The sequence below is a fragment of the Triticum dicoccoides genome, chromosome 4A (assembly GCF_002162155.2).
Source record: "Triticum dicoccoides isolate Atlit2015 ecotype Zavitan chromosome 4A, WEW_v2.0, whole genome shotgun sequence".
Classification (NCBI taxonomy): domain Eukaryota; kingdom Viridiplantae; phylum Streptophyta; class Magnoliopsida; order Poales; family Poaceae; genus Triticum; species Triticum dicoccoides.
In genome coordinates this window covers 36,840,251-36,851,500 of record NC_041386.1, presented here as the reverse complement: position 1 = coordinate 36,851,500, position 11,250 = coordinate 36,840,251, and the positions used below count along the sequence as shown (strand labels likewise).

At 48.2% G+C, this 11,250-nt stretch overlaps 1 protein-coding gene across 1 annotated transcript; it reads left to right on the top strand.

Moving 5' to 3' along the window:
* Positions 1-628: 628 nt before the first annotated feature.
* On the top strand, positions 629-3,068 carry LOC119284804 (cytochrome b561 and DOMON domain-containing protein At4g12980-like). The gene is made up of 2 exons (XM_037563964.1): positions 629-1,478; positions 2,299-3,068. Exons 1-2 carry the CDS (start codon positions 870-872, stop codon positions 2,842-2,844), a joined length of 1,155 nt encoding a protein of 384 aa, XP_037419861.1. The 5' UTR covers positions 629-869; the 3' UTR covers positions 2,845-3,068.
* Positions 3,069-11,250: the final 8,182 nt, after the last annotated feature.

The following is an 11,250-nucleotide window of genomic DNA, read 5'->3' as shown; positions in this document are numbered from 1 at the left end:
ATGGTTTGTGCATGTACATTGTATAGTCCGGCCCACCTCCTAGTCATTGTATAGTTGAGGTTGCGACCCATCTTGTACTCCATATATACGTGCACTATGCACCGATCAATACATCGTGTAGCATTGCCAAAATATTCGTTTCCAACAACGCGTGCACGCCCATCCATGAAACTAGCAAATTATCAGTAGTACCTACTGATACTATTTTTTCTCCAAAAAAGCTTCTAATTAATCTCGCCAAAATGCCCGAACTGGAAATCACAGCAAGGGAAGAATCACAAAACGGTCCGTACTGGAATGAATCCCTTTGCACGGCATGGCATGGCATCGGTGTGATTGTAGCATCTATTCGTTCGTCGTACAGGCGATCCTTTCGTGCTGGAACAGTGGGTGGCTTCACTCGCTCACGCTGCCGAATATGCTTTGCCTTGCCGCTCTCTTTCTCAACTCCCAAAAAAATATAAAAAGAAACAGTTTGCGCTTTGCAGCGGGCATACAGCCTAGACATCATAGGAGGAAACGGTCTCCCGGCCTAGAACCTTTCAACGGAGATGTGAACTGTAGTACTACGTCCAGCCTCGGTTATTCAGCGCCATTTTTTTAGACGAGACAACTCAGAGAAGGGTTATCGTCCAGCAGCCAACAAGACTCTGTCCGCCAAAGAGAACACCAGTCCCTCCCGCGTACCGGCGTGGAAGTTTCCACCCGCACGGCAGCCTCCCCAACAACCGCGCGCCCTCTCGTCGCCGACTCGCCGGTACATATACCTCCTCCCCCCGCCTCCTCCTCTCACCACCACCACCTCCCTCCGCCTCCCGCGCTCCATTTCGCACCTCCAACCTCCTGCTCCGACCTCCACCGCTGCTGCCATGGCGCGGCCAGGGCACTCCACGGCGTGGCTCCCCCTCCTGCTGCTGCTCTTCGCGGCGGGCGCGGCGGCGCAGAGCGGCTGCCTCTCCGCGACCTTCACGGGGGGCCGCACGTTCCTCAAGTGCAACCAGCTGCCCGTGCTCGGCGCCAGCCTCCACTGGACGTACCACGCCGGGAACGGCACGGCCGACATCGCCTTCCGGGCGCCGTCCGGCGCCGACGGGTGGGTCGGCTGGGGCATCAACCCCGGCAGCAGCGGCATGGCCGGCAGCAACGTGTTCATCGCCTCGCAGAGCGCCGGCGCCGTCTCCGTGCTCACCACCATCCTCCGGAACACGGCCCCCACCCTCGACAACACCGCCCTCTCCTTCGACGTGCCCGTCCCGGCCAGCGCCGAGTACGCCGGCGGCGCCTACACCATCTACGCCACCGTGGCGCTGCCGGGCAACGCCACGTCGCACAACACGGTGTGGCAGGCCGGGCCCATCTCCGGCGGCCGCGTCTCGCAGCACTCCATATCGGGGCCCAACGTCCAGTCACTCCAGAGGCTCGACTTCCTCTCCGGCACCAGCACCGGCGCCTCCAACTCCAGGCTGCACCGCCGTAACGTAAGTTCCTCTTTTCTCCTCCGGCCGCCGCCCTGTCTCCCTGCCTCCAGCTTGATTGCTAGGTTAATCAAACAACTCCATCTAGTAAACCAAGACAAATATGCTCTTGGTTTTCTTCAACGGCTCGATGCTCCATTCGCTGTCGAATTGTTTACATGTTATGTTAGGTAAGTTATCACAAGTCATCTAGAGGACGGCGACATTGGTCATGACCAACTATTTATATTTCAGAGCCCTAAAAATTCAGTATAGTTGGAGATAATGATCAATTATATTATTTCAGACCCCTAAAATTCAGTTTAGTTGGAGATAATGATCGAGAGCTGGTCAGTTGATATAATTTGGACCTGACATATAAAGAAGGCCTAGGATTTCAATAGTACGATTTGATGGGTTCAGCGATCTGATCCACAGATAGCCTGATAGGGATGGCAATAAACTTATCTCCTTTTGCTCATGCGTTCCTTGACGAACCATGGTCAAACTCAACTCTGAGAAGCAACAAGCAGCCTGCATGCCGGGGGAGCTGCACCTGCACCAAACCTCTGAATTTTCACCAGCCCAACTTGAATTACTAGTAATAATATATTAATATTATTATGCAGTTAGCCGCCTACAACTGTTCAATCACGGACGCACTTGATCATTTGATCATAAAACATTGCAAGTAGAAGAGTAATTTAGTACAGTATTCATCAAATTCAGCCCAATGATCGAATTAATCACCTGAAAGACCAATGTTCCTCTTCTTGATTTTGGTCAAGGTTTAATTCATTTCGCCAACCCTAGCTAACCATGTGCACATATTATCCATCAACAGCTCCACGGAGTGCTCAACGGCGTGGGATGGGGCGTGCTGATCCCGCTGGGCGCCATGATCGCGCGCTACCTCCGCGTGTTCGAGGCGGCCGACCCGGCCTGGTTCTACCTCCACATCGCCTGCCAGATCTCCGGCTACGCGCTGGGCGTCGCCGGCTGGGGCCTGGGCCTCAAGCTGGGCAGCGAGTCCAAGGGCCTCACCTACACCACCCACCGCAGCATCGGCATCGCCATCTTCTGCCTCGCCACGCTCCAGGTCTTCGCGCTCTTCCTCCGGCCCGACAAGAAGAACAAGTACCGCGTCTACTGGAACGCCTACCACCACTCCGTCGGCTACTCCGTCATCGTCCTCGCCGCCGTCAACATCTTCAAGGGCCTCAACATCCTCAAGCCCGCCACCGGCTGGAAGACGAGCTACGTCGTCATCCTCGCCACGCTCGCCGGCGTCGTGCTCCTCCTCGAGGCCATCACCTGGGCCGTCGTCCTGCGCCGCCGCAAGCGCAACCGCGCCCACGCCGGCGCCAACGGGACCGGCGTGCAGCTATGATCGTCGTCACTTTGTCAGGATCGGATCGGCGTGCAGTTTTGGTTGCTGCTGCCATGTGTTTGGGAGATTCCATGTTTTTATCTTACTGTAGTACGTAGATCCTTTTTCTTCTTCTTCTTTTCCGACTTCTTTGCTGGCCCGCCATTGTATACATTCTTTCTTCGAGCTCATGTATGATTACTTTCATTTGTATGCATAGTGTATGTACGTATGGTGTCGATTTACATATGGCCCCGTGATTGCTTCTTCATCGATCAATGCCGTGATTTGATCGCGCGGACGAGATAACCCAAGTAGACTTCCGGCCAACGTCGGCTTCAATCAAACGTGCATCGGTCAGACGGGACAACAGGGGAGTTTTTTTAGAGGGGCGTCAACGTCATCAGCTCATCACCTATAACATAACGCAACAAAAAGGATGAATTCCACATATGCCACTTAAAACTTGCCCATATTCTCATCTGCCATTAGAAATTTTCCTCTCCCAGATATGCCATTAAAAATTTGCACCGCATACAAATATGCCACTATGGTCAGTTTGACCGTTAGTTAACTGTCAGGCGGCACTTGGAAAGACGATTTTGCCTCTGGTACTGCAGCGGTGATACACTGTAGCAGTCCGAACAAATTTGGTCACTTCAAATTTGCGGGCAAAGGTACTGTAGCGTCCACTTTTACAAAAAAAATGCCAGTTTTTTTGAAACAGTTTGTCTAATTCACATCTAGATGGTTCCTAAGGATGTCACATCTAAGCTCCCACAAATAACACAGCAACAAGGAAAAAAAAAGCTGAGACAAAAAAAAATAGACCACAAACATAGTGGACATTAGGTTAAATGTGACATAATTATGTCACATCTAGATGTGTCCTAGACAGACCCTTTTTGAAATCGCGAACAATTTTTTTAAAAAAAAAGTGTTAGAAATTCAGAATTTGAAATTACGGAGATTTATTTTGAAATTCAAAAAATTGTTCGAATTTCAAATCTGTCCGGATGCTACAGTATATCATTGCTACAGTACAGACACCCCACAATTCGAGATTGGCCAAATTTGTTCCGAATGCTGCAGTACCAGGGGCAAAGTCGTCTTTTCACATGCCACTTGACAGTCAACCAATGGTCAAACTGGTCATAGTGGCATATCTGTGCACGGTGCAAATTTTCAATGACATATTTGGGAGAGGGAAATTTTCAATGGCAGATGAGGGGACAGGTAAGTTTTGAGTGGCATATATGAAATTCACCCCAACAAAAATGAGGACCATCTCTTCTTGTCTTGTCTTCCGAGTTTGACAGCTTCATAACCTCGTAGAGTCATAGGGGCCTGGGCTGCACGGAGAGTGTGGGGATCGCGAAAACGATGGTTCAAGATGTCCTCCTCGAGGCAATCTGACCGGTTGTTCAAAAGATCTCTTGAAAAAAGTTGCTGATGAGATGGGTTTAACTTTAAGTAACTGAGATGTCTCAAAGGCCGTAATAATGGCGTCGTGAAAATGATGCTGAGATTAGTTTTTCAGTAAGTCGCTGTGCCAAGCGGAAGACTATGTGCTACGTTGACAAACACTAAATACGAACTGCCGGTATTCAACAATAACGTGCAGCGCTATTTTCTCCCGCAAAAAACAAAAGGAAAACAAAAACGTGCAACGCTATTTGTGATGTAACCTTCTGCTGTTCCGCGCGAGGCAGACGTATAATCGCTTTTTCGAAAGTTGAACATGCCAATGGTAAACCGCCCTTGCATTCTAGAGTGCATAGCAAAAGGAGTATGCGAGCATGATGCTCCGTTGACGTAGATATGACACTACTTAGAAAGAGTCCAGTTTCCATCCAAAATATGTTGAATAATTGAGCAATTTTTCATCAAGTTTGATCTATAAAAAATAGGGCCGTCTACATAAATTCGAGGCCCGATGCAAAACAGTAGATGAACATGGTAATCATAATTTATATGATGAGCTTAACATAGTGATGTAATTAGCCATGAAGTCGGGTACATAGCAGACAAACATCGTATCCATATCGATTGCTAGTACGACAGTATCTAGAAAAATCCGAAACATAAGGGATAGGAGAGCGTATGGCGCGGTGGAAGAAGAATCGGTCGCCATGTAATCGAGCAGTTGTCCGCGGCCATGATGAAGAAAAGCCGAGCAGTCGCGGGAGAGAGCTCCTCAAAAACTTCCATCCCTCTCTCGTACAAGATCACAAAAGACAGCGTCTCGAAGGCCTACGTCGAGGAGCGAGATGGGAAAGCGGTAGGCAGTGCAATGCTGAGGACATATTTGTGGGCTAATTGTAATCCTTTCATTTCAAAATAAAAGGTACATTGCTTTTTTCGAAAGTCAAACATTTATATGTTTGATCAAGCTAAAAATAATATCAACATCTAAAATACTCTCTCCGTTCACAAATATAAGTTTTTTTAATTTTTTTCTGAATATGATGTATACAGAAAAGTTTTAGTGTGTTTGTTCACTTATTTTAGTCCGTGTGTAGTCCATATTAAGATATCCAAAACATCTTATATTTGTGAAAAGTGGGAATACCAAATATGGAATGAAATGATGAAAAATACCTTTGGAATGATAGTAATCCAATACTTTTTTTTACAAATTTGACCAAGCATGAAAAGTTTGAGTTTCAAAAATTATAGTACATCCTATATTCTACTCCTATATTGGATTTTCAAAACAAATGAAGTTCGTTGGGAGGGCATGGCAAATCGAACGTTTTCATGTCAATTTGTATTGTCCGCGGATGGCAAATTTCTTTAGTATGAATGGAAAATCCGCTCAGTTCAGATTTTCACTAGGTTTTGTCGTGCTTGCTGAAGAAATTTGCCATTCTTATGATAACATAAATTATCATAAAAATCATTCGTTTTGTCAACACCCTCCCAGTGAACACCGGGACAATAAATATGTCTCTTTTATAGTATTTTAGATGAATGGGGAAGTATTTTGGGGAGTACCAAAGTATTTTAGTTGTAATGAAACATTACTTATTATGCAACTTTGCAGCTCATGCTAATTTTGTTGTTGTTCCCTTGCAAATAATCCGTTCTTGTGAAAACTATCTGGAGGATAGTTATGCCCATGTGTTGTGTTCCTGGTCACTCTGTGCATTTGAAAACCAAACCAAAAATAAACCGAACCGAATCAAATTTATGGTTTTTATGGTTTCTGGTTTCGGTATGGTATGAATTTTTCATACCGATTTGAACTTTGATTTTTATGGTATATACCGAAAAACCAAAGTAAAAAATAATTTTATGTTTCTTGTATGAACAACCATACAAGTTGTCATTCTTCCTGTACATGAGTCAAATTCACTACTAAGCACGTAATTGCAGTTGCCGTGTATGTTTATCTGATTACCACGTACACGCAACTGCAGTTGCCGTCTAGCAATCGATTCATAGTTGCCATGTGTGTTTGCCTAGTTGCCATGTACGCGCAACTGCAGTTGCCATCCAACAATGTACGACTGTCATGTGGGCGAAAAGCAGTTCGCCCACACGCACGTGGACTAGGTGGTGGCTGTGTGGGCAGAAACTAATTCGCTCACACAGCGCAGCTGGCAACCGCGTGTTGTGGCGCGTGTGGGCGACCTCTGAACGCCCACACACCAGCCTTGTCCTACGTGGCACGCGAAAACTGCCTCGGTGTGTCAAGATTCATGCAAACTTAACCGGACGGTGATCCAGACGTGTGAGCGAGTTGCAATGTTGCCACAGGTGTGGGCGTTAGTGTTTTCGTAAATATTTCTCTTTTATAGTATTTTATAGATGGATGGTGAAGTATTTTGGGGAGTACCAAAGTATTTTAGTTGTAATGAAACATTACTTATTATGCAACTTTGCAGCTAATGCTAATTATGTTGTTGCAATTTGTAAATAATCTATACTTGTCAAATCTACCGGGAGAGTTTTTTCTTTTGTGAGGAAGTTCCTGCTCCACTCCACACTCCACAGACAGCACGCGCTGCTGAAAACCCTCGTCCTCACTCCCCACCAAGGCGATGCCGCCGGTGGCGACGGCCTCAACCTTGGGCAACTTGGGGGTCGCGGTGATGAACGAGAAGCTGCTCCACGAGCATGACCTACACGAGATGGATGCGCTCTACCGCCGCTTGCTGAACCGCACCCGCCCCGCCCCGCCCGTCTCTGCTGCAGCTCGCCTCTCTGCCCTCCCCCCCCCGAAGACGCCGTCTACCGCGTCAGCCGCCTCCCCGACGCGGTCCTCCGCCATATCGTCTCCATCCTTCCCGTCAAGGACGCCGTGCGCACCGCCACACTCTCCCACCGCTGGCGCGGGGTCTGGCGCTCCGCCCCGCTCGTCCTCGTCGATGCCGATCTCGCCCCCGCCACCTCCGCCCTGTCTCGCGTGCTCGAAGAGCACCCGGGGCCCTTCCGCTGCGTCCACCTGATCAAGAGCTGCAGGGAGGAGTTCCATGGCCTGCTCACGTGCTGGATCGAGCTTCTCGCCGCCAAGGGCATACTGGAACTCGTCATCCTCGACCAATGGGATCCTCCATTCAACGCTATCCTCCCCTCCACCTTATTCGGCATGGCCACCCTCACCCGGCTCCACCTCGGCTCCTGGAAGTTCCTGGACACGGCCGGCCTCCCGCGCTCCGCCTCTTTCCCCAAACTCCATCAGCTCGGGCTCTGCAACATCCTTGTAGAGAGCAGGGATTTGGACTTCATCCTCGACAGGAGCCCCGTGCTGGAGACGCTCAGTGTCGAAGGTAATTTTTTTCATGCTCCGGCTCCGCCTTGTCAGCCAAAGCCTCCGGTGCGTGCAGATCATGGGGTCCTTCTTCGAAGAAATCTTCGTGGTGAACGCCCCACGCCTTGAGCGGCTCATCAATCTGGAAGGCTGGACCCATGATAGCAGTCGCACCAAGGTGAAGATTGGCCATGCCCCCAAGCTGCGCCTGTTGGCATACTTGGATTGGGACCAGGGAATCAGGTCCTAGAGGTCGGCAACACCATCATCAAGGTGCCTCATCTTGTTCACCATAAATTCCCAACTGATCAGTGTTAAATTTGTGATCTTTCTCTTGTTAATTGTCTGCTTGTGATGTGAATGCGATTGCATTTGCAGGCTGGGATAAGGGTGAGCCCAAGAACCATGGTACCAAGTGTGAGAATCCTGGCATTGGAAGTGCTTTTTGGAGTACGCAATGATGCCAAGATGATTCCTAATGTCCTCAGATGCTTTCCTAATGTTGAGACGCTCCACATCAAGGTCTTCTTTTAGCCTTCATTTGCATAATGTAATAGCATCACGTTGCTAATGTCTTTCGATAGCTGATGAACTGAATGTGCTTTTAATTGATCGAATTTTCAGTCTGGAAAGCCTGATCAATCCACTGGCAAGCTCAACCTAAAGTTCTGGCATGAGTCTGGTACCATAGAATGCATCCGGTCCCGCATCAAGCTGCTGGTTTTCCATGATTTATGAGGGGGTCGAATTGAGCTCGCCTTCCTCAAATATTTCTTTGAGAGTGCATTGGTATTGAAGGAGGTGTCTATTCGGTTGTCCGCTGGCTTCACTTCGGCGGAGGAGGTGCATTCCAAAGTGGGGAGTCTGGGGTCCAGGAAACGGGACAGTGAAACCCCCATAGTGCGGGTCACTGGCTGGTCTGATCCTCAAGGAGGTTTCATCCAGAGCTTCAAGAGAGGATCTGAATTTTCTCTTCAGGGTCCTTTTGCGAACTACTGAAGTCACAGCATGTGCCTATGTATTTCATCATGCATGCAACATTAATGTTGTTAAGATTTGTTTTCACCGTTGAATATTTGCCCGATCTCTTGTTTCTTCTAGCACATGATTAGCTTAAGTGTCGAAGTTAGTAGTATCAGTGTGATTTTCTTTAGCTTGCTGTGTGGTCTTCAGGGATCAGAAATTATGATAAACAGCAAGCAGTCGGGTCATTGCACATTTATCTCTACTGATTCTTATGACACTGAGAGAATAATCTAGTTTCTTGAAATGCATTTTTTGAGTCAATATCCTCATGATCCCTGTAACTGAATGATCAGTTGAATTGATCTGACACTCACGCGGAGTTCCTTAATTTGTCATGTGCATAACTGCATATAGATATAGGCGACACCCAGACACAAATCCCTGCATACGGAAGGATCACCAATTAAGGTATTAAAGATAGCCATCTTCCATTTTAGATATTTTCCTTTTTCTGTTTCATTTCCTTCTAAAATAGTATCACTGCCCAAGGGCAGCTGATAGAAACCGTGAACAAAGCCATTTCATGGCTAGTTCTGAACGCATACATACAATTTACCTTTTTGAACAAATACTGTGAACTCCAAATTCCATCCAGGATGCTGAAGCCATGCGATCGATAATGTTCAACTTCCTCCACAAAAACGTTTTAGAGGAAAAGGGCCACAGCCCCTGCTCCATTACTCATAACGAAGCAAAGATATGTTTATACAGAAGTAGCACGCGGAAGCCAGCAGCTCACTGCTTCAGCCAAAAGCACCACACAGGCACTAAAGAAAAACACACACAACTAGCCCTGACAGAGTCAACTCAAAAACAACAGCACAAGAAGGCTCTCACAGCCAAATAAATTCAATATTACAACACCCACAGCTAAGACATCAAGACGGCATCATTTTTTGGAGTTTTTTGACGTGTTTACAATCCAGCTTCTGGCTGATCTTCATAGGGCCTCCCAACTTCAGCCAGGATCTGGCCACATCAGAAGAGGAGGGCTTCTTGCCAACAGCTCCAATTCTGCCGCGCATCTCTCAAGCCTGCCTTTGACATGGCCTGAGGTTAGGCATCCCCATGTAGACAAATTCAGCGTAGTTTTTCGCCATAGCCTGCATTCCAGGCCAAGCAACATAATTGAAAACCATGTCATTTCGGGTTTTCCAGATAGCCCACAAACCCGCTGCATGAATGATATTAATTGCAGCGAATCTGTCTCCTCTAGAGCAACAGGAAGAGAAAGACATCGTATTGATGCCCCCTTCATATCCAACTAGTCTAGATACTGTTGGGGAATGTAGTAATTTCAAAAAAAGTTCCTATGCACACGCAAGATGATGGTGATGCATAACAACGAGAGGGGAGAGTGTTGTCTACGTACCCTCGTAGACCGACAACGGAAGCGTTATGACAACGCGGTTGACGTAGTCGTACGTCTTCACGGCCCGACCGATCAAGCACCGAAACTACGGCACCTTCGAGTTTTAGCACACGTTCAGCTCGATGACGATCCCCGGACTCCGATCCAGCAAAGTGTCGGGGAAGAGTTCCGTCAGCACGACGGCGTGGTGACAATCTTGATGTTCTACCGTCGCAGGGCTTCGCCTAAGCACCGCTACAATATTATCGAGGAGTGTGGTGGAAAGGGGCACCGCACACGGCTAAGAAAACGATCACGAGGATCAACTTGTGTGTCTAGAGGTGCCCCTGCCCCCGTATATAAAGGAGCAAGGGGGAAGGCCGGCCGGCCCTTGGGCGTGCCAAGGAGGAGGAGTCCTCCTCCTAGTAGGAGTAGGACTCCCCTCTTTCCTACTCCTACTAGGAGGGGGAAAGGAAGGGGGAGAGGGAGAAGGAAAGGGGGGCGCCCCCCCCTCTCCTAGTCCAATTCGGACCAGACGGGGAGGGGGTGTGCGGCCCACCCTGGCCGCCCCTCTCTCTGTCCACTAGGGCCCATAAGGCCCATTACTTCTCCCGGGGGGTTCCGGTAACCCTCCGGCTCTCCGGTTTTCTCCGAAATCACCCGGAACACTTCCGGTGTCCGAATATAGCCGTCCAATATATCAATCTTTATGTCTCGACCATTTTGAGACTCCTCGTCATGTCCGTGATCATATCCGGGACTCCGAACAAACTTCGGTACATCAAAATATATAAACTCATAATGAAACTGTCATCGTAACGTTAAGCGTGCAGACCCTACGGGTTCGAGAACAATGTAGACATGACCGAGACATGTCTCCGGTCAATAACCAATAGCGGAACCTGGATGCTCATATTGAATCCCACATATTCTACGAAGATCTTTATTGGTCAGACCGCATAACAACATACTTTGTTCCCTTTGTCATCGGTATGTTACTTTCCCGAGATTCGATCGTCGGTATCTCAATACCTAGTTCAATCTCGTTACCGTCAAGTCTCTTTACTCATTTCGTAATACATCATCTCGCAACTAACTCATTAGTTGCAATTCTTGCAAGGCTTATGTGATGTGCATTACCGAGAGGGCCCAGAGATACCTCTCCGACAATCGGAGTGACAAATCCTAATCTCGAAATACGCCAACCCAACATGTACCTTTGGAGACACCTGTAGAGCTCCTTTATAATCACCCAGTTACGTTGTGAAGTTTGGTAGCACACAAAGTGTTCCTC

Excerpts from the sequence above, each read along its gene's own strand:
- LOC119284804 (XM_037563964.1), top strand. The coding sequence starts at position 870 with ATGGCGCGGCCAGGGCACTCCACGGCGTGGCTCCCCCTCCTGCTGCTG. Across the intron at positions 1,479-2,298 it reads CCAGGCTGCACCGCCGTAAC|CTCCACGGAGTGCTCAACGG; the intron begins GTAAGTTCCTCT and ends ATCCATCAACAG.